General features: G+C 52.6%; 1 protein-coding gene across 1 annotated transcript in view; it reads right to left on the reverse strand.

Moving 5' to 3' along the window:
* Window positions 1-24,998, reverse strand: part of LOC137309968 (netrin-G1-like) — a 61,755-nt gene that overhangs the window by 20,899 nt on the left and 15,858 nt on the right. The window contains exons 2-3 of the mRNA XM_067977965.1: window positions 3,713-4,356; window positions 754-926 (exon numbers count right to left, since the gene is read on the reverse strand). Of these exons, the coding sequence (XP_067834066.1) occupies window positions 754-926; window positions 3,713-4,356 (817 nt within the window). The remainder of the gene's footprint in view (window positions 1-753; window positions 927-3,712; window positions 4,357-24,998) is intronic.

A 24,998-nucleotide genomic window follows, 5' to 3' on the forward strand; every position in this document is an offset into this window, starting at 1 on the left:
CCCTTCTCCCCCCTCCTGAACCCCTTCTCCCCCCCTCCTGAACCTCTTCTCCCCCCTCCGGAACCTCTTCTCCTCCCCTCCTGAACCCCCTTCTCCCCACTCCTGAACCCCCTTCTCCTCCCCTCCTGAACCCCCTTCTCCTCCCCTCCTGAACCCCTTCTCCCCACTCCTGAACCCCTTCTCCTCCCCTCCTGAACCCTCTTCTCCCCCCTCCTGAACCCCCTTCTCCTCCCCTCCTGAACCCCCTTCTCCCCACTCCTGAACCCCCTTCTCCCCACTCCTGAACCCCTTCTCCCCCCTCCTGAACCTCTTCTCCCCACTCCTGAACCCCTTCTCCCTCCCTCCTGAACCCCTTCTCCCCCTCCTGAACCTCTTCTCCCCCCTCCTGAACCCCTTCTCCCCCCTCCTGAACCCCTTCTCCCCCTCCTGAACCTCTTCTCCCCCCTCCTGAACCTCTTCTCCCCCCTCCTGAACCCCTTCTCCCCCCTCCTGAACCCCTTCTCCCCCCTCCTGACCCCCTTCCCCTCCCCCTCGTGGTCCCCTCCCCCTGGAGTCAGTCCTTATTCCTGTTCTCTGTCTCTGTCCAATCTCCCGCTCTGAGTCTCTGTTTACACATTAATTCATTCACAAACATCCATTTGCTTCTATTTTGGAATCGGTGCATTGCCGGGAGTTGGAATTAGAATGAAATCTGAACCGAAACCCAAGGTGCCGCCGGTATCAGGCGGGGCCAGAGAAGCCCTCGTTACTCACAGATATTGGCCGTCCCTTTGGGGATCGGGAGGTACGAGCCGGCTCTCCACGGCCGGCCTTGAAAGCCTTTCTTGCATCTCCCGCAGTCCGGCCCCGTCGTGTTGTGCTCACACTCGCAACTCAGCTTCCCCTTCTCCAGGACACAGTTGTTGGCGTGAAGATTGCACTTACACCTGGCAAAAAAACAAGGGGACAAGCTGGTTTAAAATGACCCCGAGCAGCTCCGTTACACACCGGACTCTCTGCTCCGGGGCTCAGCGCTCCCTTTACCAGCTTAGGTTCCTGGTGTCTCCATCACAGGAAGGTCCTGGATCCCAGTTAAAGGTCATTGCAGAATTTTAAACTGATGCAAACCCCTTCCTGCAGAACATGGGCAGCCTGTGATCCCCTCACACAGTCTCCCCTTTCCCCAAACTGGACCCAGTGACAAGATCTCAGGCCCGAACTGCACAGGACGCCAAACCCAGTACAGAGCGATTCCCAGCACAGGGCCATTCCCAGCATGGGGCCATTCCCAGCATGGGGCCATTCCCACTGACTGGAGCAGCAGAGACCAGGAACATGGGTCAACCCGAAAAAGAGAAAGATCTCCCATTTCTCCAGCGCCTTTCGCCACCTCAGGACGTCCCAAAGTGCTTTACAGCCAATGAAGTAAATTTGAAATGTAGTCACTGTTGTAATGTAGGAAACACAGCAGCCAATTTACGCACAGCAAGATCCCACAAACAGCAATGAGATATTGAGATCTCGCCTCTGAGTCAAAAGGTCATAAGTTCAAGCCCCGCTCCAGAGACTTGAGCAAATAATCCAGGCCGGCACTCCCCGGTGTCAGTACTGAGGGAGTGCTGCACTGTCGGAGGGTCAGTACTGAGGGAGTGCTGCACTGTCGGAGGGTCAGTACTGAGGGAGTGCTGCACTGTCGGAGGGTCAGTACTGAGGGAGTGCTGCACTGTCAGAGGGTCAGTACTGAGGGAGTGCTGCACTGTCGGAGGGTCAGTACTGAGGGAGAGCTGCACTGTCGGAGGGGCAGTACTGAGGATGTGCTGCACTGTCGGAGGGTCAGTACTGAGGGAGTGCCGCACTGTCGGAGGGTCAGTATTGAGGGAGTGCCGCACTGTTGGAGGGTCAGTACTGAGGGAGTGCTGCACTGTCGGATGGTCAGTACTGAGGGAGTGCTGCACTGTCGGAGGGTCAGTACTGAGGGAGTGCTACACTGTCAGAGGGTCAGTACTGAGGGAGTGCTGCACTGTCGGAGGGTCAGTACTGAGGGAGTGCTGCACTGTCGGAGGGTCAGTACTGAGGGAGTGCTGCACTGTCGGAGGGTCAGTACTGAGGGAGTGCTGCACTGTCGGAGGGTCAGTACTGAGTGAGTGCTGCACTATTGGTGTTGGTGTCTTTTGAATGAGACTTTAAACCGAGGCCCTGTCTGCCCTCTCAGGTGGCCGTAAAAGATCCCACAGCCATTATTTCAAAGAAGAGCGGGGGAGTTCTCCCCGGTGTCCTGACCAATGTTTATCCACCAGCCAACATCATAAAACAGATTCTTTGGTCATTATCACATTGAAGAGGGTTTAGTCGCTGTGATGGGAGTTTACAGTTTCTGGGGAAGGTCGGTCTGGGATCACCTCCTTGTGAAATATATATTTTAATGTTCTAAAGGACACAATCGCATCGCTGACATTAACAGTGAGTGTGATGAAGATTTCCCTTTAGTAAATACGATGTGGAAAGGCCCAGTGTGTTGTGAGGGTTTCTGTGTTGTAAAGTGTGAGATCGCTGGTCTCGGGGATTCTGTGCTAACAGCATCGGGCCGCTGTTTAACTCACTGGGAAGGTGAAGCTTCAAAATCTGCAGATTGGTCCTCACACATTCAGCACATTTGCTGTTCTCGGCACTTTTTGCTGAACTAAGCAGAAACCCAGACAGTTCCTTGGAGGCAAATTAACCTCAGCGTAAACATTTTCCTGTTCCTGTTCTCGAATTAGTGTCTGAAGATTCTCCTGGACTAAAAGCTCGAGTGAGTCTCCCAGATGCTGAGTGTAGAATTTCTCATCTACAGGCTGCCCCCCGGTGACATCATCTGAAAACACAACGTCAGGTTCCACATGTACACTGACGACACCCAGCTCTACCTCACCCCCACCTCTCTCGACCCCTCCACTCTCTCTGATTTGTCACGCTGCTTTTCCAACAGCCAGTACTGGAGGAGCACAAATTTCCTCCAATTAAATATTGGGAAGACCGAAGCCATTGTCTTCAGTCCCCGCCTCAAACTCCGTTCCCCAGACACCGACTCCATCCCTCTCCCCGGCCACAGTCTGAGGCTAACTCTGCTGCCCGTATCCTAACTCTCACCAAGTCCCGTTCTCCCATCACCCCCGTGCTCACTGACCTACATTGGCAACGCCTCGATTTTAAAATTCTCATCCTTGTGTTCAAATCCCTCCATGGCCTCGCCCCCTCCCTATCTCTGTAACCTCCTCCAGCCCTCCAACCCTCCGAGATCTCTCCAATTCTGGCCTCTTGCACATCCCCAATTTTAATCGCTCCACCATTGGCGGCCGTGCCTTCAGCTGCCTGGGAGCTAAGCTCTGGAATTCCCTCCCTAAACCTCTCCCCCTCTCCACCTCTCTCTCCTCCTTTGAGACGCTCCTTAAAACCGACCTCTTCGAACAAGCTTTTAGTCTCCTGTCCCAATATCTCATGTGGCTCGGTATCAAATTTTTGTTTGATAGTCGCTCCTGTGAAGCACCTTGGGACGTTTTACTATGTTAAAGGGGCTATATAATTGCAAGTTGTTATTGTTGATGGAGTTCCCTCCAGATGTTGGCCCTGATAGACCGTCCCCCAGATATTTGCCCTGATGGACCGTCCCCCAGATGTTTGCCCTGATACAGCGCCCCCTGGATGTGAAGTGTGGGATCAGTGACCCTGAGCAGAGGTGACGAGGAGCTCTCACCGTCCGTGAATCTCCACGTTGGAGATGGCGTAGAAGTATTTGGAGAGGTTGAGCTGGTCGACGCTGGTGGCCCCGGTGGCCGGCCGGAGCAGCCTGACCCGCAGGTCGGTCAGGGTGAAGAAGTCCCTCAGGTCCTTGGTGGTGTCCAGCTGGCCGTAGAGCGAGGCCATGTTGCGGAGAAGGGGCCCCCCGAACAGGGCGAACCGCTCCCTGATCTCGAAGCGGACCGTCTTGTCCACCTTCCACACGTAGCCCCTGGAGTACTCCTCCGTGCAGATGATGTCCAGCACCGAGGCTGGGCTCAGATCCCGGACCGTTCTCCGCTCCATCCCGAAGGAGTTGAGGCAGTCGGCAGCGTAGAACTGGTAGGGCTGCCACGTCCGGCCGTGGTCCAGAGATTTCTCCAGGACCATCTGCTCCGGCCGGCCCGACTCGAAGGTGATGACGATATCCTCGGTCAGCTCGATGGTCTTGCCCCAGGACAGGGTGATATTGACCAGGAGGGGCTCGGGGAAACTCCTCCAGGAGACGCTTTGCCAAAAGGTGTTTGGGATCCGGCCCTCGTGATCTAGCATCAGCTCGGGGGGGTGTGCGAGCTCAGGCGTGCGAGCATCACACTCGTTGTTGCACATGTAGGGGTTCTCCTGGAAATGGGCACAGAGCAACACAGGTTAGATACAGAGTTAGGCCCCATCTACACTGTCCCATCAAACACTCACCGGGCAGGTACAGCACAGGTTAGATACAGAGTAAAGCTCCCTCTACACTGTCCCATCAAACACTCCCAGGGCAGGTACAGCACGGGTTAGATACAGAGTAAAGCTCACTCTACACTGTCCCACATCAAACACTCACCGGGCAGGTACAGCACGGGTTAGATACAGAGTAAAGCTCCCTCTACACTGTCCCATCAAACACTCCCAGGGCAGGTACAGCACGGGTTAGATACAGAGTAAAGCTCCCTCTGCACTGTCCCACATCAAACACTCTCTGGGCAGGTACAGCACGGGTTAGATACAGAGTAAAGCTCCCTCTACACTGTCCCACATCAAACACTCCCAGGGCAAGTACAGCACGGGTTAGATACAGAGTAAAGCTCCCTCTACACTGTCCCATCAAACACTCCCAGGGCAGGTACAGCATGGGTGAGATACAGAGTAAAGCTCCCTCTACACTGTCCCACATCAAACACTCCCAGGGCAAGTACAGCACGGGTTAGATCCAGAGTAAAGCTCCCTCTACACTGTCCCATCAACCACTCCCAGGGCAGGTACAGCATGGGTTAGATACAGAGTAAAGCTCCCTCGACACTGTCTTGAAATCCAGGAATATCCATCCACTCTAATTTTCTCAGGGATAAGTTTTGATGAAACTGTATGCGCTCCATCTCACTGCACTCTGTGCTGGACGGTTAGACAGCTGGTTAATTATATCGCTGTAGTGTCGAGGAATGATTCTCGCTCTGTCTAACTAAAAATAGCTTCACACCACTAAAATATTTAGAGACCTGAATTGTAAAACTACACAGGAATTGGAAACACAACTGTAAGATCCCACCTTATCCTCACTGGGGGTGATTCCCCGTCGCTGGGAGTGATTCCCCGTCACTGGGGGAGATTCCCCGTCACTGGGGGAGATTCCCTGTCACTGGGGGAGATTCCCCATCACTGGAGGTGATTCCCCGTCACCGGGAGTGATTCCCCGTCACCGGGGGTGATTCCCCGTCACTGGGATTGATTTCCTGTCACTGGAGGTGATTCCCCGTCACCGGGGGTGATTCCCCCTCACCGGGGGTGATTCCCCGTCACCGGGAGTGATTCCCCGTCACCGTGTAGTTTGTTGTATCAGAATTAGGAATATCTGGATCACAGAATTTATCATCAGCCAATTTCTCAGGAATGTTGTTCTGAAAGAATCATTTGTGTTTATTAATTCTCGGGATGTGGGCGTCGCTGGTGAGGCCGGCATTTATTGCCCAAAAGGAGAGAGAGAGAGAGAAAGGAGGAGAGTTTTCCGGGCGGAATGATTGAGGGGCAGTTGTCTTTTTACAGTCCGTTGTTAAAACAATCCCTTATTTCCGATCAGGCCATAATCCTGGGCTCTGGGTCTCAGACCACAGCCCAGCCTGTGGTCCTAATGATGCTTTATCTGCGGCTGGTTTGCGAGGAAGCAGTCGGAGATGGCAGGGCTCCCTCGGGCTCACTTCAGGTCAGGGTCCTTCCGCAGTGAAGCAGCGACAGAGACAGCGGCAGCTCCACACATTTCACACAAGGTGCGTTTCGGGAATGAGTCGACGGCCCGCAGACAATCAGAGGTCACACATCAGCTTTTATGTGGGTCGTATTCTCCCATCACAATGTTCCCAGATTCTCTGATGATTCCGACAGTCGGGTGAAGGACAGACGAGGCCTCGGAGAGGGTGCAGAGGAGATTTACCAGAATGGGACCAGGGATGAGGGACTTCAGTTATGTGGAGAGACTGGAGAAGCTGGGGTTGTTCTCCTCAGAGTAGAGAAGGTTGAGGGGAGATTTAATAGAGGTGTTCAAAATTATGAAGGGTTTTGATGGAGTAAATAAGGAGAAACTGTTTCCAGTGGCAGGAGGGTCGGTAACCAGAGGACACAGATTTAAGGTAATTGGCCAAAAAAAGAGGAGAGATGTGGAGAATTTTTTTCGCAGCGAGTTGTCATGATCTGGAATGCGCTGCCTGAAAGGGCGGTGGAAGCAGATTCAATAATAACTTTCAAAAGGGAATTGGATAAATACTTGAAAAGGAAAAATTGGCAGGGCTATGGGGAAAGAGCGGGGGAGTGGGATTAATTGGATAGCTCTTTCAAAGAGCTGGCACAGGCATGATGGGCCGAATGGCCTCCTTCAGTGCTGTAAGGTTCTACGATTCTCTGATTGTAAGTCGGGATGGTGTGTGACTCGGAGGGGAACTTGGAGGTGACGGTGTTCCCATGCACCTGCTGCCCTTGTCCTTCTCGGTGGTGGAGGTGGTGGGTTTGGGAGGTGCTGTCGAAGAAGCCTTGGCGAGTTGCTGCAGTGCATCCTGTGGATGGGACACACTGATACTCTCCCCAACATCGGCAACACAGAATCAGACCAACATCCTTTTCCAAATGATCACACAGCTCGCCTGTTAGACCGCAATCTTCAGAAAGTGGCTGTTGCAGCAATCAATAAAACTAATGTGTGAGAAAGATGGAGAGGGGGCCGTATACAGAGAGAATCGAGATTAATGAATCTACAATTCTCACAGCATCTTTCTAAAGGCACTGACTAAAGCTGGATAATAGAGATTAACAAGAGAAATTAAAGATAGTATTAAATCAAAGAAAGAGGCAGAGAAAGACGCCAGAAAAAGCAGTAAGCCTGAGGATTGGGAGCATTTTAGAATTCAGCAAAGGAGGACCAAGAAATTGATAAAGAGGGAAAATAGAATATGAGAGTAAACTAGCGAGAAACATACAAACGGACTGTAAAAGCTTCTATAGGTATGTGGAAAGGAAAAGACTGGTGAAGGCAAATGTGGGTCCCTCACACACAGAGAGGGGAGAATTTATAACGGGGAAAAAGGAAATGGCAGAGAAATTAAACAAATACTTTGTGTCTCTTCATGGAAGAAGACACAAAAAACCTCCCAGAAATACTAGAGATCCAAGGGTCTGGTGAGAATGAGGAACTGAAAGAAATTAGTATTCGTAAAAAAATAGTATTAGAGAAATTAATGGGACTGAAAGTCAATAAATCCCAAGGACCTGATGATCTCCATCCCAGGGTTTTGAAAGAGGTAGCGACAGAGATAGTGGATGCATTGGTTGTCATCTTCCAAAATTCGATAGATTCTGGAATGGTTCCTGCAGATTGGAGGGTGGCAAATGTAACCCCACTATTTAAGAAAGGAGGGAGAGAGAAAACAGGGAATTACAGACCAGTTAGCCTGACATCAGTAGTAGGGAAAATGCTAGAATCTATTATAAAGGATGTGATAACAGGACACTGAGAAAATAATAATAGGATTTGGCAGAGTCAACGTGGATTTATGAAAGGCCGAAAGGGAAATCATGTTTGACAAACCTATTGGAGTTCTTTGAGGATGTAACTAGTAGAATAGATAAGGGGGAACCAGTGGATGTGGTGTATTTGGATTTTCAGAAGGCTTTCGATAAGGTCCCACACAGGAGGTTGGTGAACAAAGTTAAAGCACATGGAATTGGGGGTAATTTACTGGCATGGATTGAGAATTGGTTAACAGAGAGTAGGAATAAACGGGTCTTTTTCAGGTTGGCAGACTGTGACTAGTGGGGTACCACAGGGATCAGTGCTTGGGCCCCAGCTATTCACAATCTCTATCAATGATTTGGACGCGGGGACCAAATGTAATATTTCCAAGTTTGCTGATGACACAAAACTAGGTGGGAATGTGAGTTGTGAGGAGGATGCAAAGAGGCTTCAAGGGGGTATCGACAGGCTAAGTGAGTGGGCAAGAACATGGCAGATGGAATATAATGTGGAAAAATGTGAAGTTATCCACTTTGGTAGGAAAAACAGAAATGCAGAGTATTTTTTAAATGGTAAGAGATTGGGAAATGTTGATGTTCAAAGGGACCTGGGTGTCCTTGTACATGAGTCACTGAAAGCTAACATGCAGGTGCAGCAAGCAATTCGGAAGGCAAATGGTATGTTGGCCTTTATTACAAGAGGATTTGAGTACAGGAGTAAAGATGTCTTACTGCAATTATATAGGCCTTGGTGAGACCGCACCTGGAGTATTGTGTACAATTTTGGTCTCCTTACCTAAGAAAGGATATACTTGCCATAGGTTCACCAGACTGATTCCTGGGATGGCGAGATTGTCGTATGAGGAGAGATTGAGTAGACTAGGCCTGTATTCTCGAGAGTTTGGAAGAATGAGAGGTGATCTCATTGAAAGTTGCAAAGTTCTTACAGGGCTCGACAGGGTAGATGCAAGGAGGATGTTTCCCCCGGCTGGAGAGTCTAGAACCAGGAGTCACAGTCTCAGAATAAGGGGTCGGCCATTTAGGACTGAGATGAGGAGAAATTTCTTCACTCAGAGGGTGGTGAATGTTTAGAATTCTCTACCCCAGAGGGCTGTGGAGGCTCAGTCATTGAGTACATTCAAAACAGAGATCGATAGATTTCTAGATATTAAAGGCATCAAGGGATGTGGGGATGGTGCAGGAAAATGGCATTGAGATCGAAGATCAGCCATGATCTTGTTGAATGGCGGGGCAGGCTCAAGGGGCCGAATGGCCTACTCCTGCTCCTATTTCTTATGTTCTTATTAATGAATCTACAATTCTCACAGCATCTTTCCAAAGGCACTGACTAAAGCTGGATATTGGAATTGATTATTTTAATGTCTGTATTTAGAATGAAACGAGTGTCCATTAGTAACAGAATCCTAAAGCTGTCAAAAGTATGAATGAATAATCACACTGTCCAGATGTTAAGTGCTCCTGAATTGCCGTGTCCTCGGTACATAATTAACAGCCCCTTGTCCCAGTGCTGCAACTCACCATTCTATGGAATGACAGTGTGTAAACGGTGAGGAAACTCGAGGGGCAATCAGTGGTGGGAGTTCAGTGTGAAACCACAGCGGGAGTGAAGAGAGAGACTGAGCGACTGTCTCTCTCCACCACTCGCTCGAGCTCTCTCTGATGCTCACATTTCTGGACCAGGTTTCTTGTTTACTGTTCCACTGCACCATCCATGCCTTTCTCACCTCCAGGCTCGACTATTCCAATACTCTCCTGCCCGGCCTCCCACCGTCCACCCTCCGTAAACTTCAGCTCATCCAAAACTCTGCCTCCCGTATCCTAACTCGCCCGTTCACCCATCACCCCTGTGCTCACTGACCCACATTGGCTCCCAGTCCAGCAATGCCTCGATTTTAAAATTCTTATCCTCGTGTTCAAATCCCTCCATGACCTCGCCCCTCCCTATCTCTGTAACCTCCTCCAGTCCTACAACCCTCTGAGATCTCTGCACTCCTCCAATTCTGGCCTCTTGTGCATCCCCGATTTTCATCACCCCACCATTGGCGGCCGTGCCTTCAGCTGCCTCGGCCCCAAACCCTGGAATTCCCTCCCTAAACCTCTCCACCTCCCGACCTCTCTCTCCTCCTTTAAGACGCTCCTTAAAACCTGCCTCTTTGACCAAGCTTTTGGTCACCTGTCCTAATATCTCCTTGTGTGACTCGGTGTTAAGTTTTGTCTGATTACGCTCCTGTGAAGCACCTTGGGACGTTTTACTATGTTAAAGGCGCTATATAAATGCAAGTAGTTGTTGTTGAAACAGTAATTAAAGATCACCACACAGCCCAGGGAGGGAGAGAAACAACAGGCTCCTGCTCTGTGCAGCTGCATCAACGTGGGAAGGGAAGATATTTCAATACACGGATCATATATTCCAGGAACTGCTCCTGCCACACTGGAGTGTAAACGGAGCATCTTATGAATCATTGTTACTTCTCCAAATCCACTCACCACTTGACATTTATTTCAGGGCTTTAAGTGTTTCTATCTTGGATTTACAATGTGTTGTGTGAGTAACAGCCTGTCATTATCACTAACTAAACCTCTCGCTATCTGCACGGTTCAGTCCCCTGGTTAATTATGTTAATTAGGGTATTATTAAGTACAGGAGTTAGTGGCTCCATAAAGTACAATCCCACAGATTGCGGTCACTCCCCATCGCCAAGTAATCAGCTCCTTTGTTACAGTTAATTTTAGAGCAGAGTTGCTCAGTTTGGAGGTTAATGATCGGACAGAGAATAAAATGAGCAGCGTTTAGTGTCCCAGAGAGGAGCTGAAATATTCTCCAGTAATCTCGACAGGACAGAGGCAGCGAGAGGATAAAACGGGTCAGAAATTCACCCCCATCCTTTTATACTGTCTGAGGGTTAAAGAGACAATAAATCAGACTCCAAACCTGGAGACTTTTACACCGACTCATTTACAAAACCCCCAACAGCAAATGGAAATCCTGCTATTAATTATGGGGATGTCTCACTTTTTCATAAATTTGAATATTTTAGGGGATCGATTGTTTCTGATAAATACAGTTCAGAAAGTGAATAAAAGGATCATTTCGAGGGTTTTTTTATCTTCTTTGCCTGATCTCAATCTCATGCTTCTGTCAAACTATCAGCGATTAATCGTTCCTTCAGATCCCAATATCAGGAATACTCTCTGTCCCCTCCCCCTCAATGGGTACCCTCCCTCTCTCCCCCTCCTCCAATGGGTACCCTCCCTCTCTTCCCTTCCTCCAATGGGTACCCTCCCTCTCTTCCCTTCCTCCAATGGGTACCCTCCCTCTCTCCCCCTCCTCCAATGGGTACCTTCCCTCTCTCCCCCTCCTCCAATGGGTACCTTCCCTCTCTCCCCCTCCTCCAATGGGTACCCTCCCTCTCTCCCCTCCTCCAATGGGTACCCTCTCTCTCTCTCCCCTCCTCCAATGGGTACCCTCCCTCTCTCCCCCTCCTCCAATGGGTACCCTCCCTCTCTCCCCTCCTCCAATGGGTACCTTCCCTCTCTCTCCCCTCCTCCAATGGGTACCCTCTCTCTCTCCCCCCTCCTCCAATGGGTACCTTCCCTCTCTCCCCCTCCTCCAATGGGTACCCTCCCTCTCTCCCCTCCTCCAATGGGTACCCTCTCTCTCTCTCCCCTCCTCCAATGGGTACCCTCCCTCTCTCCCCCTCCTCCAATGGGTACCCTCCCTCTCTCCCCTCCTCCAATGGGTACCTTCCCTCTCTCTCCCCTCCTCCAATGGGTACCCTCCCTCTCTCCCCCTCCTCCAATGGGTACCCTCTCTCTCTCCCCTCCTCCAATGGGTACCCTCTCTCTCTCTCCCCTCCGCCAGTGACTCTCGGGATCACCGGTCCAGGCCTCGGGATCACCGGTCCAGGCCTCGGGATCACCGCTCCAGGCCTCGGGATCACCGGTCCAGGCCTCGGGATCACCGGTCCAGGCCTCGGGATCACCGGTCCAGGCCTCGGGATCACCGCTCCAGGCCTCGGGATCACCGCTCCAGGCCTCGGGATCACCGCTCCAGGCCTCGGGATCACCGGTCCAGGCCTCGGGATCACCGCTCCAGGCCTCGGGATCACCGGTCCAGGCCTCGGGATCACCGCTCCAGGCCTCGGGATCACCGCTCCAGGCCTCGGGATCACCGCTCCAGGCCTCGGGATCACCGCTCCAGGCCTCGGGATCACCGCTCCAGGCCTCGGGATCACCGCTCCAGGCCTCGGGATCACCGGTCCAGGCCTCGGGATCACCGCTCCAGGCCTCGGGATCACCGCTCCAGGCCTCGGGATCACCGCTCCAGGCCTCGGGATCACCGCTCCAGGCCTCGGGATCACCGCTCCAGGCCTCGGGATCACCGCTCCAGGCCTCGGGATCACCGGTCCAGGCCTCGGGATCACCGCTCCAGGCCTCGGGATCACCGCTCCAGGCCTCGGGATCACCGCTCCAGGCCTCGGGATCACCGCTCCAGGCCTCGGGATCACCGCTCCAGGCCTCGGGATCACCGCTCCAGGCCTCGGGATCACCGCTCCAGGCCTCGGGATCACCGCTCCAGGCCTCGGGATCACCGCTCCAGGCCTCGGGATCACTGGTCCACCACATTCCTCCAATTCTGGCCTCTTATTCATCCCCGATATTCATCACCCCACCATTGGCGGCCGTGCCTTCAGATGCCTGGGCCCTAAACTCTGCAATTCCCTCCCTAAACCTCTCCGTCTCTCTCTCCTCCTTTAAGATGCTCCTTAAAACCTCCCTCTTCACCTGTCCTAATATCTCCTTGTGTGGCTCGATGCATCTGTACGTGACAGGAAGTGGATGTGAAGCTGCAACAATCAAGAACCTTAACACCATCCAGGATAAAGCAGTCCGTTCGATCGGCAGCCCATCCCCCACCTTAAACACCCACTCCCTCCCCCACCTTAAACACCCGCTCCCTCCCCCGCCTTAAACACCCGCCCCCACCCCCGCCTTAAACACCCGCCCCCTCCCCCGCCTTAAACACCCGCTCCCTCCCCCGCCTTAAACACCCGCCCCCTCCCCCGCCTCAAACACCCGCCCCCTCCCCCACCTGAAACACCCACTCCCTCCCCCACCTTAAACACCGGCTCCCTCCCCCACCTTAAACACCCACTCCCTCCCCCACCTGAAACACCCACTCCCTCCCCCACCTTAAACACCCACTCCCTCCCCCACCTTAAACACCCACTCCCTCCCCCACCTTAAACACCCACTCCCTCCCCCACCTGAAACACCCACTCCCTCCCCCACCTTAAACACCCGCTCCCTCCCCCACCTGAAACACCCACTCCCTCCCCCACCTTAAACACCCACTCCCTCCCCCACCTTAAACACCGGCTCCCTCCCCCACCTTAAACACCCACTCCCTCCCCCACCTGAAACACCCACTCCCTCCCCCACCTTAAACACCCACTCCCTCCCCCACCTTAAACACCCACTCCCTCCCCCACCTTAAACACCCACTCCCTCCCCCACCTGAAACACCCACTCCCTCCCCCACCTTAAACACCCGCTCCCTCCCCCACCTGAAACACCCACTCCCTCCCCAACCTGAAACACCCGCTCCCTCTCCCACCTTAAACACCCACTCCTCCCCCACCTTAAACACCCACTCCCTCCCCCACCTGAAACACCCACTCCCTCCCCCACCTTAAACACCCACTCCCTCCCCCACCTGAAACACCCACTCCCTCCCCCACCTGAAACACCCACTCCCTCCCCCACCTTAAACACCCACTCCCTCCCCCACCTTAAACACCCGCTCCCTCCCCCACCTGAAACACCCACTCCCTCCCCAACCTGAAACACCCACTCCCTCCCCCACCTTAAACACCCACTCCCTCCCCCACCTGAAACACCCGCCCCCTCCCCCACCTGAAACACCCGCTCCCTCCCCCACCTTAAACACCCGCTCCCTCCCCCACGTTAAACACCCACTCCCTCCCCCACCTTAAACACCCGCTCCCTCCCCCGCCTTAAACACCCGCCCCCTCCCCCGCCTTAAACACCCGCCCCCTCCCCCGCCTTAAACACCCGCTCCCTCCCCCGCCTTAAACACCCGCCCCCTCCCCCGCCTCAAACACCCGCCCCCTCCCCCACCTGAAACACCCACTCCCTCCCCCACCTTAAACACCGGCTCCCTCCCCCACCTTAAACACCCACTCCCTCCCCCACCTGAAACACCCACTCCCTCCCCCACCTTAAACACCCACTCCCTCCCCCACCTGAAACACCCACTCCCTCCCCCACCTTAAACACCCACTCCCTCCCCCACCTTAAACACCCGCTCCCTCCCCCACCTGAAACACCCACTCCCTCCCCAACCTGAAACACCCGCTCCCTCTCCCACCTTAAACACCCACTCCTCCCCCACCTTAAACACCCACTCCCTCCCCCACCTGAAACACCCACTCCCTCCCCCACCTTAAACACCCACTCCCTCCCCCACCTGAAACACCCACTCCCTCCCCCACCTGAAACACCCACTCCCTCCCCCACCTTAAACACCCACTCCCTCCCCCACCTGAAACACCCACTCCCTCCCCCACCTGAAACACCCACTCCCTCCCCCACCTTAAACACCCACTCCCTCCCCCACCTTAAACACCCGCTCCCTCCCCCACCTGAAACACCCACTCCCTCCCCCACCTTAAACACCCACTCCCTCCCCCACCTTAAACACCCACTCCCTCCCCCACCTGAAACACCCGCCCCCTCCCCCACCTGAAACACCCGCTCCCTCCCCCACCTTAAACACCCGCTCCCTCCCCCACCTTAAACACCCACTCCCTCCCCCACCTTAAACACCCGCTCCCTCCCCCACCTTAAACACCCGCTCCCTCCCCCACCTTAAACACCCGCTCCCTCCCCCCGCCTTAAACACCCGCTCCCTCCCCCCGCCTTAAACACCCGCTCCCTCCCCCGCCTTAAACACCCGCCCCCTCCCCCGCCTTAAACACCCGCCCCCTCCCCCGCCTTAAACACCCGCCCCCTCCCCCGCCTTAAACACCCGCCCCCTCCCCCACCTGAAACACCCGCCCCCTCCCCAACCTGAAACACCCACTCCCTCCCCCACCTGAAACACCCACTCCCTCCCCAACCTGAAACACCCACTCCCTCCCCCACCTGAAACACCCACTCCCTCCCCCACCTTAAACACCCGCTCCCTCCCCCACCTTAAACACCCGCTCTCTCCCCCACCTGAAACACCCACTCCCTCCCCCACCTTAAACACCCGCTCCCTCCCCCGCCTTAAACACCCACTCCCTCCCCCGCCTTAAACACCCGCTCCCTCCCCCACCTTAAACACCCGCTCCCTCCCCCACCTTAAACACCCACTCCCTCCCCCACCTTAAACACCCACTCCCTCCCCCACATTAAACACCCGCTCCCTCCCCCACATTAAACACCCGCTCCCTCCCCCACCTTAAACACCCGCTCCCTCCGCCACCTTAAACACCCGCTCCCTCCCCAACCTGAAACACCCACTCCCTCCCCCACCTGAAACACCCGCTCCCTCCCCCGCCTCAAACACCCACTCCCTCCCCCACCTTAAACACCCGCCCCTCCCCCCGCCTTAAACACCCGCTCCCTCCCTCGCCTTAAACACCCGCTCCCTCCCCCGCCTTAAACACCCGCTCCCTCCCCCGCCTTAAACACCCGCTCCCTCCCCCGCCTTAAACACCCGCCCCCTCCCCCGCCTTAAACACCCGCCCCCTCCCCCGCCTTAAACACCCGCTCCCTCCCCCGCCTTAAACACCCGCCCCCTCCCCCGCCTCAAACACCCGCCCCCTCCCCCACCTGAAACACCCACTCCCTCCCCCACCTTAAACACCGGCTCCCTCCCCCACCTTAAACACCCACTCCCTCCCCCACCTGAAACACCCACTCCCTCCCCCACCTTAAACACCCACTCCCTCCCCCACCTGAAACACCCACTCCCTCCCCCACCTGAAACACCCACTCCCTCCCCCACCTTAAACACCCACTCCCTCCCCCACCTTAAACACCCGCTCCCTCCCCCACCTGAAACACCCACTCCCTCCCCAACCTGAAACACCCGCTCCCTCTCCCACCTTAAACACCCACTCCTCCCCCACCTTAAACACCCACTCCCTCCCCCACCTGAAACACCCACTCCCTCCCCCACCTTAAACACCCGCTCCCTCCCCCACCTGAAACACCCACTCCCTCCCCAACCTGAAACACCCACTCCCTCCCCCACCTTAAACACCCACTCCCTCCCCCACCTGAAACACCCGCCCCCTCCCCCACCTGAAACACCCGCTCCCTCCCCCACCTTAAACACCCGCTCCCTCCCCCACCTTAAACACCCACTCCCTCCTCCACCTTAAACACCCGCTCCCTCCCCCACCTTAAACACCCGCTCCCTCCCCCACCTTAAACACCCGCTCCCTCCCCCCGCCTTAAACACCCGCTCCCTCCCCCCGCCTTAAACACCCGCTCCCTCCCCCCGCCTTAAACACCCGCTCCCTCCCCCGCCTTAAACACCCGCTCCCTCCCCCGCCTTAAACACCCGCTCCCTCCCCCGCCTTAAACACCCGCCCCCTCCCCCGCCTTAAACACCCGCCCCCTCCCCCGCCTTAAACACCCGCCCCCTCCCCCGCCTTAAACACCCGCTCCCTCCCCCACCTGAAACACCCGCCCCCTCCCCAACCTGAAACACCCACTCCCTCCCCCACCTGAAACACCCACTCCCTCCCCAACCTGAAACACCCACTCCCTCCCCCACCTGAAACACCCACTCCCTCCCCCACCTTAAACACCCGCTCCCTCCCCCACCTTAAACACCCGCTCTCTCCCCCACCTGAAACACCCACTCCCTCCCCCACCTTAAACACCCGCTCCCTCCCCCACCTTAAACACCCACTCCCTCCCCCGCCTTAAACACCCGCTCCCTCCCCCACCTTAAACACCCACTCCCTCCCCCACCTTAAACACCCACTCCCTCCCCCACCTTAAACACCCACTCCCTCCCCCACATTAAACACCCGCTCCCTCCCCCACATTAAACACCCGCTCCCTCCCCCACCTTAAACACCCGCTCCCTCCGCCACCTTAAACACCCGCTCCCTCCCCAACCTGAAACACCCACTCCCTCCCCCACCTTAAACACCCGCTCCCTCCCCCACCTTAAACACACACTCCCTCCCCCACCTTAAACACCCACTCCCTCCCCCACCTTAAACACCCCCTCCCTCCCCCACTGGCGCACCGTGCCTGCAGTGTGTCCCATCCACAGGATGCACTGCAGTAACTCGCCAAGGCTTCTTCGACAGCACCTCCCAAACCCACCACCTCCACCACCTGGAAGGACAAGGGCAGCAGGTGCATGGGAACACCGTCACCTCCAAGTTCCCCTCCGAGTCACACACCATCCCGACTTGGACATATATCGGCCGTTCCTTCATCGTCACTGGGTCCAAATCCTGGAACTCCCGACCGAACAGCACTGTGGGAGAACCTTCACCACACGGACTGCAGCGGTTCAAGAAGAAGGCCCATCACCACCTTCTCAAGGGGCAACTCGGGATGGGCAATAAATGCCGGCCTTGCCAGCGACACCCACATCCCAGGAATGAATTATAAAAACGCTCTGTGTACATGAAAACATTACAAGATATTTATGGAGTGAGTCCGTCAGCAGCTGCACACAGACCTGATTCTAACCGGACGGTGTTTTAAGAGGCTGTTTCCAGATGTTGAGGTAATGACTGACTGACCTTGTGACCCTGTCATCGGGGGATGGATTTTTCTATCGACCAGTTTGAATGATGAGGAGTCTCGGGGCCGTCTCCTGTTATTCTCTGTTTCCCGTTCTCTGTATTGCTCAATTTCATATTTAATTATAAACACCGATAGAGACAGACAGGCAAGGTCATGGGTACAAGGCCCAGTCCAGAGACTCGAGCACATAATCCAGGCCGACACTCGCATTGCAGTACTGAGGGAGTGCTGCACTGTCGGAGGGTCAGTACTGAGGGAGTGCTGCACTGTCGGAGGGTCAGTACTGAGGGAGTGCTGCACCGTCGGAGGGTCAGTACTGAGGGAGTGCTGCACCGTCGGAGGGTCAGTACTGAGGGAGTGCTGCACCGTCGGAGGGTCAGTACTGAGGGAGTGCTGCACTGTCGGAGGGTCAGTACTGAGGGAGTGCTGCACTGTCGGAGGGTCAGTACTGAGGGAGTGCTGCACTGTCGGAGGGTCAGTACTGAGGGAGTGCTGCACTGTCGGAGGGTCAGTACTGAGGGAGTGCTGCACTGTCGGAGGTGCCGTCCTTCAGATGAGACATTAAACCGAGGCCCCGTCTGCCCTCTCAATTGGGTGTAAAAGATCCCACGGCCACTATTCGAAGTAGAGCAGGGGAGTTCACCCCGGTGTCGAGGTCAATATTAATCCCTCAACCAACATCACTGAAACAGATTATCTGCTCATTATCACATTGCTGTTAATGATACCGGGGCTAAAAGGGTTAAATTTTGAGGACAGGTTGCAAAACTTGTTTTGTTTCCCTCGAGTTTGGAAGGTTGAGGGATGATCTAATCGAGGTGATTAAAATGATAAAAAAGGGTTTGATAGAGTCGATAGAGAGAAACTATTTCCTCTGGTGGGAGAGTCCAGAACAAGGGGGAATAATCTTAAAATTAGAGCTCGGCCGTTCAGGGGTGATGTCAGGAAACATTTCTTCACACAAAGGGGAGTGGAAATCTGGAACTCTCTCCCCCAAAAGGCTGTGGATGCTGGGGGTCAATTGGAGCTTTCAAGACTGAGATCGATAGATTTTTGTTGGGTGAGGGTATCGAGGGATACGGAGCAAAGGCGGGTAAATGGGGTTGGATATAGATCAGACGTGATCTAATTGAATGGCGGAACAGGCTCAAGGGGCTGAATGGCCTCCTCCTGTTCCTATGTAACAAGCTCGAGGGGCTGAATGGCCTGGTCCTGTTCCTATGTAATTTGAGGGGCTGAATGGCCTCCTGCTTGTTTAATATTTGCTGGAGATTCTCATTCTTTCTCCAGTCAGGTTTTCGTTCTCTTGAAACCTCCCTGTGCTCGGCTCATTACTGAAATGTTTAAACACAAACACCAGGTGCAGAGTTCTGGGTTTTATTAACTTGAACAAACATTCATTTCCACCGGCTCAGATTCTTTGTAATTAAATTTCGACGCTGAGAATCCCATCGAGCTCCCTGGGAAGATGTGGACTTAAAACATCGTTCGTTTATTAAATTGATTCTGGGGATGTGGGCGTCGCTGGCAAGGCCGGCATTTATTGCCCATCCCTAGTTGCCCTGAGAAGGTGGTGCTGGGCCTTCTTCTTGAACCACTGGGAGCGGGTTTGATACAAACTGAGTGTCTTGCTCGGCCACTTCAGAGGGAGGTTAAGGGTCAACCACGTTGGTGTGGGACTGGAGTCACATATAGGCCCAGACCGGGTAAGGACGGCTGGTTTCCTTCCCTAAAGGACATTAGTGAACCGGTTGGGTTTTTACGACAATCTGACAGTTTCGTGGTCACTTTTACTGAGACCAGATTTTTATTTCCAGATTTATTTAAACTGAATAAAAATATACGGGATTCTGGGCTTTATAAACAGAGGCAGTGAGGACAAAAACAAGGAAGTTATGGTAAACTTCTATCAATCACTGGTCAGGCCTCAGCTGGAGTATTGTGTCCAATTCTGGGCACCGCACTTTAGGAAGGATGTCAAGGCCTTGGAGAGGGTGCAGAGGAGATTTACCAGAATGGTCCCAGGGATGAGGGACTTCCGTTATGTGGAGAGACTGGAGAAGCTGGGATTGTTCTCCTCAGAGCAGAGAAGGTTAAGGGGAGATTTAATAGAGGTGTTCAAAATCATGAAGGGTTTTGATGGAGTAAATAAGGAGAAACTGTTTCCAGTGGCAGGAGGGTCGGTAACCAGAGGACACAGATTTAAGGTAATTCGCAAAAGAACCAGAGGGGAGATGAGGAGAAGTTTTTTTATGCAGTGAGTTGTTCTGATCTGGAATGTGCTGCCTGAAAGGGCGGTGGAAGCAGATTCAATAATAACTTTCAAAAGGGAATCGGATAAATACTTGAAATGGAAAAATTTACAGGACTGTGGGGAAAGAGCGGGGGAGTGGGACTAATTGGATAGGTCTTTCAAAGAGCCGGCACAGGCACGATGGGCCGAATGGCCTCCTTCTTTGCTGTAAGATTCTACGATTCTATGAATGCAAATTCTCAAACTGCCCATGGTGGGATTTGAACTCACGATCTCTGGATTATTCGGCCAATAACAGGCTTGATGGACCAGCTGGTCCTTTCCTGCCCGTCATTTCCATGTTTGTAACAAAATCACCACATCACCGGACCCCTTTTCTGGGAGAAATTTCTGGAGAACACGGAACTGAATCACTTGACTCGGCTCAAAGAAGAGAAGCCGACACTTCCCGTTAACATTCACCAGCTGTCGAGACTCGCTGGGATTTTCATAATTGGTGCTCGGATTTAGAAATAATTGGCTGTCAGACTTTTAGCCGAGCGAATCACACAGACTGTGTTTCTCCAGAAGTAGTGATGTTCCTCCCTTTAAGTCGACAGTTCGAGCAAACCTCACAACACAGGTAGAGAATTCGCTGAGACAAGGATTCCTGGTTAACCACATCCTCCTTCAAACTCATGGACAGTGAGTGAATTTAAAGGGAGCAAAATAGTGAGGTAATCCCGTCACTTTATAAATCATTGGTGTGACCTCACGGAGAATAAAGTGTACAGTTCATAGAATACAGTGTACAGTTCACAGAATAAAGTGTACAGCTCATAGAATACAATGTACAGTTCACAGAATACCGTGTACAGATCTTCGAATAACCATGTACAGATGTTAGAACACCGTGTACAGATGTTAGAACACCGTGTACAGATGCTAGAACACTGTGTACAGATGTTAGAACACCGTGGCAGTTCTGGTCACCACAGTACAAAAAGGATATTGCAGCTATTGAAAGGATCCAGAATGATTGAGGGGATGGAGGGATTGGATTATGAGGAGCGATTATGTCAATTGGGAATATTCTCACTGGGAAAGAGAAGGTTGAGAGGTGATCTGATTGGTGTGTTTCGGATTCTAAAGGGACTGGATAATGTCGACCATGACCAGCTGTTTCACCCTGTCCAGAACAGTAGAACCCGAGGACACGGCCTGCGCTCGAAGGGGGTCAATTCAAAACTCATCTGTGGGAACAATATTTCAGTGAGCGAGTGGTCAATCTATGGAACAGGTTCCCCAGGGAGACGGTGGGAACAGTTAGTATTGATTCACTCAAATACAAATTACATCGATTTCATTCAGAAATAATATTTTGTGATCCAGTATCTGAGTAATTTGAGACATGACGTGTGCTGAGTGTAACAGGCTCGGGAGGAACAGGGGACTTTGGACCTATGGTTCCCAAAGCTCTCCCCCACTGGGGGTTTTCCTCACCTCATGTCTGGGTCTGTTGGAGACGCATTGATAGAGATTGATTGCTGTGATTGGTCAATAACTCCATTACCATTGGATCATGTGATTACCAGGATGGTAGAAGGTGAACGAGATCGACCTCGGTCTTTTCCCCTCCAGTAATTCCTATGGACGGCCATCAAACCAATCCCAGACAAACAGAAATACCACATTCTTCTCCCATCTGGCGTGACTCCGTCACACAGCAGACTCCACACGGTTACAGACACAAAACAATCCAATCACAATAAAGTCAGTCATTGACCGGGAGCCTGAAATTTACACACAGTCACAAACTGTGACGATCGGGAGGTCACGTCCGGAAATAGAGAAATTGCTGAAGCTTCTAACCGTTCGTTTTTTAACAATGTTTACAAAAGAAATGGGGGGAGAAAGGTCAGAATTGGGGTCCAGTTTAAAGGTGAATGTAGATGGGGAAATGTGGAGAGGACATGTTGGGGAGGTTGTTGAAGCTCAAGGGAGATGAGGCTCCTGGATCTGATACGTTTCATCCCAGGGGTCTGAAGGAATCGACACAAACGATTGAGAGTCTTGTGGATATTTTTCAGAGTTGACGAGACTCGGACCAAATCCCAGAGGATCAGATATGGACAAAAGAGCTGAATTCCAGAGGTGAGGTGAGAGTGACGGCCCTTGACATCAAGGCAGCATTTGACCGAGTGTGGCACCAAGGAGCCCGAGTAAAATTGAAGTCAATGGGAATCAGGGGGAAAACTCTCCAGTGGCTGGAGTCATACCGAGCACAAAGGAAGATGGTCGTGGTTGTTGGAGGCCAATCTTCTCAGCCCCAGGGCATTGCTGCAGGAGTTCCTCAGGGAAGTGTCCTAGGCCCAACCATCTTCAGCTGCTTCATCAATGACCTTCCCTCCATCATAAGGTCAGAAATGGGCATGTTCGCTGTTGATTGCACAGTGTTCAGTTCCATTCGCAAGCCCTCAAATAATGAAGCAGTCCGACCCTGCATGCAGCAAGACCTGGACAACATCCAGGCTTGGGCTGATAAGTGGCAAGTAACATTCGCGCCAGATAACTGCCAGGCAATGACCATCTCCAACAAGAGAGAGTCTAACCACCCTCCACTTGACATTCAACGGCATTACAATCGCAGTATCCCCCACCATCAACATCCTGGGGGTCACCATTGACTAGAAACTTATCTGGACCAGCCATATAAATACTGTGGCTACAAGAGCAGGTCAGAGGCTGGGTATTCTGCGGTGAGTGACTCACCTCCTGACCTCCCCAAAGCCTTTCCACCATCTACAAAGCACAAGTCAGGAGTGTGATGGAATACTCTCCACTTGCCTGAATGAGTGCAGCTCCAACAACACTCAAGAAGCTCGACACCATCCAAGATAAAGCAGCCCGCTTGATTGGCACCCCATCCACCACCCTAAACATTCACTCCCTTCACCACCGGTGCACTGTGGCTGCAGTGTGTACCATCCACAGGATGCACTGCAGCAACTCGCCAAGGCTTCTTCGACAGCACCTCCCAAATCCGCGACCTCTACCGCCTAGAAGGACAAGAACAGCAGGCACATGGGAACAACACCACCTGCATGTTCCCCTCCAAGTCACATACCATCCCGACTTGGAAATATATCGCCGTTCCTTCATCGTCGCTGGGTCAAAATCCTGGAACTCCCTTCTTAACAGCACTGTGGGAGAACCTTCACCACACGGACTGCAGCAGTTCAAGAAGGCGGCTCACCACCCCCTTCTCAAGGGCAATTAGGGATGGGCAATAAATGCTGGCCTCGCCAGCGATGCCCACATCCCATGAACGAATAAATTAAAAAAAAGAAAATCCCAAATGTGAGTGCCAGAAAGGGACGAGGGATGAACCATCGAATCACAGACCCACAAGCTTTACTTCCAGTGTTGGGAAAGTGTTTGAAAGGATTGGGAGGGATAATATTAGGGTCATCTTGTGAGACATGAGCTAATTCGAGACAATGGGAGGTGGTGCTTGACTTATTGATTGGATTTCTTTGAGGAGATGACAGACCGAGTAGATCGGGGGAGACGGTGGATGTTGTCTCCCCAGGATTCAGGAAGACATTTAACAATGTCCCAAATAATAGGCAACAACATAAGGTCCGAGCCCACGGGACAGATGGGAATGGATTAAACTGGATTGGGATATGATTGGTAGATAATGAGTAGTGGGGGACGGGCAGGTCTCTGATTGGCCGACAGTTACCAGGGGAGTGTCACAAGGTTCAGTGTCGGGGCCGCTGTTTATAATTTTTATAAATGATTTAGAGGAAGGAATTGTGTCCAAATTTTCAGACGATACCAACTTGGGAGCAGTGGAAAATGATGAATATCAATGGGAACAAATTCAAAAGGATCTTGACAAGTTCGATCAATGGGCAGAGAAATGGCAAATCCAGTTTAATACAGAGAAATGTAAGGTCATGAGATTGGGCAGAGGGAAGGTTGATGTGGATTATGTGCTAAATGGGAATGTACTTGAGGTGTTGGAGCAGGAGAGAGATCTCGGGGTCTGAGTGGACAGGTCACTGAAACCATCAGCACAATGTTCCCAGGCTGTTAAACAATCAGAATATTGGGGGTCACAGCACGGGGTTATACTGGCGCAGTGGGCAGCACTCTCACCTCTGAGTCAGACAGTCGTGGGTTCAAGTCCTACTCCAGAGACTTGAGCTCCATAATCTGGGCCGACATTCCCAGGGCAGTACTGAGGGAGTGCTGCACTGTCGGAGGTGCCGTCTTTTGGATGAGACATTAAACCGAGGCCCTGTCTGCCCTCTCAGGTGGACGTAAAAGATCCCATTTCACTATTCAAAGAAAAGCAGAGGCGTTCTCCCCGGTCAATATTTATCCTTCAACCAACACCTAAAACAGATTATCTGGTCATTTATCTCATTGCTGTTTGTGGGATCTTGCTGTGCGCAAATTGGCTGCTGCTTTTCCTACATTACAACAATGACTACACTTCAAAAAAGTATTTAATTGGCTGTGAAGCTTTGGGACATCCTGAGGTCCTGAAAGGTGTGATAGAAACACAAGTCTCTCCGTCTTCCTTTCTTTCACAGCCCTGCAATTGTTTCCTTTTCAAGTATTTATCCAATTCCCTTTTGAAAGTTATTATTGAATCTGCTTCCACCGCCCTTTCAGGCAGCACATTCCAGATCAGAACAACTCGCTGAGTTAAAAAAATTCTCATCTCCCTCCTGTTTTTTTTGCCAATTCCCTTAAATCTGTGTCCTCTGGTGACCGACCCTCCCACCACTGGAAACAGTTTCTCCTTATTCACTCCATCAAAACCCATCTTGATATTAAATCTCCCCTTAACCTTCTCTGCTCTGAGGAGAACAATCCCAGCTTCTCCAGTCTCTCCACACCTGAATTCCCTCATCCCCGGTCCCATTCTATTGGAGACGGAGATTTTAACTCAGGAGGCGAGTGTTTGGCCCGTTCTGCCGGGGCTGAATTTCGGCCCCAATTGGGGCTGGTTTTCGATGGTCCTGTTTTCCTGCTCTCGGACACTTTTTAATTCCTCTCTCAGTATTTACCCAGTGACCTTTTCAACACTATAAATGATTCAGTATCGATCAGCACTTGTGGCAAAGCTTCCCACATTCAGATTTCAATCATCAGTGATTTTAATTCTGATTTTAAAATTTTCTTCCTCTTCTTCAAATCCATGGCCTGACCCCTCCCTATC

Source organism: Heptranchias perlo, unplaced genomic scaffold, assembly GCF_035084215.1.
Source record: "Heptranchias perlo isolate sHepPer1 unplaced genomic scaffold, sHepPer1.hap1 HAP1_SCAFFOLD_198, whole genome shotgun sequence".
In the NCBI taxonomy this organism is placed as follows: Eukaryota; Metazoa; Chordata; class Chondrichthyes; order Hexanchiformes; family Hexanchidae; genus Heptranchias; species Heptranchias perlo.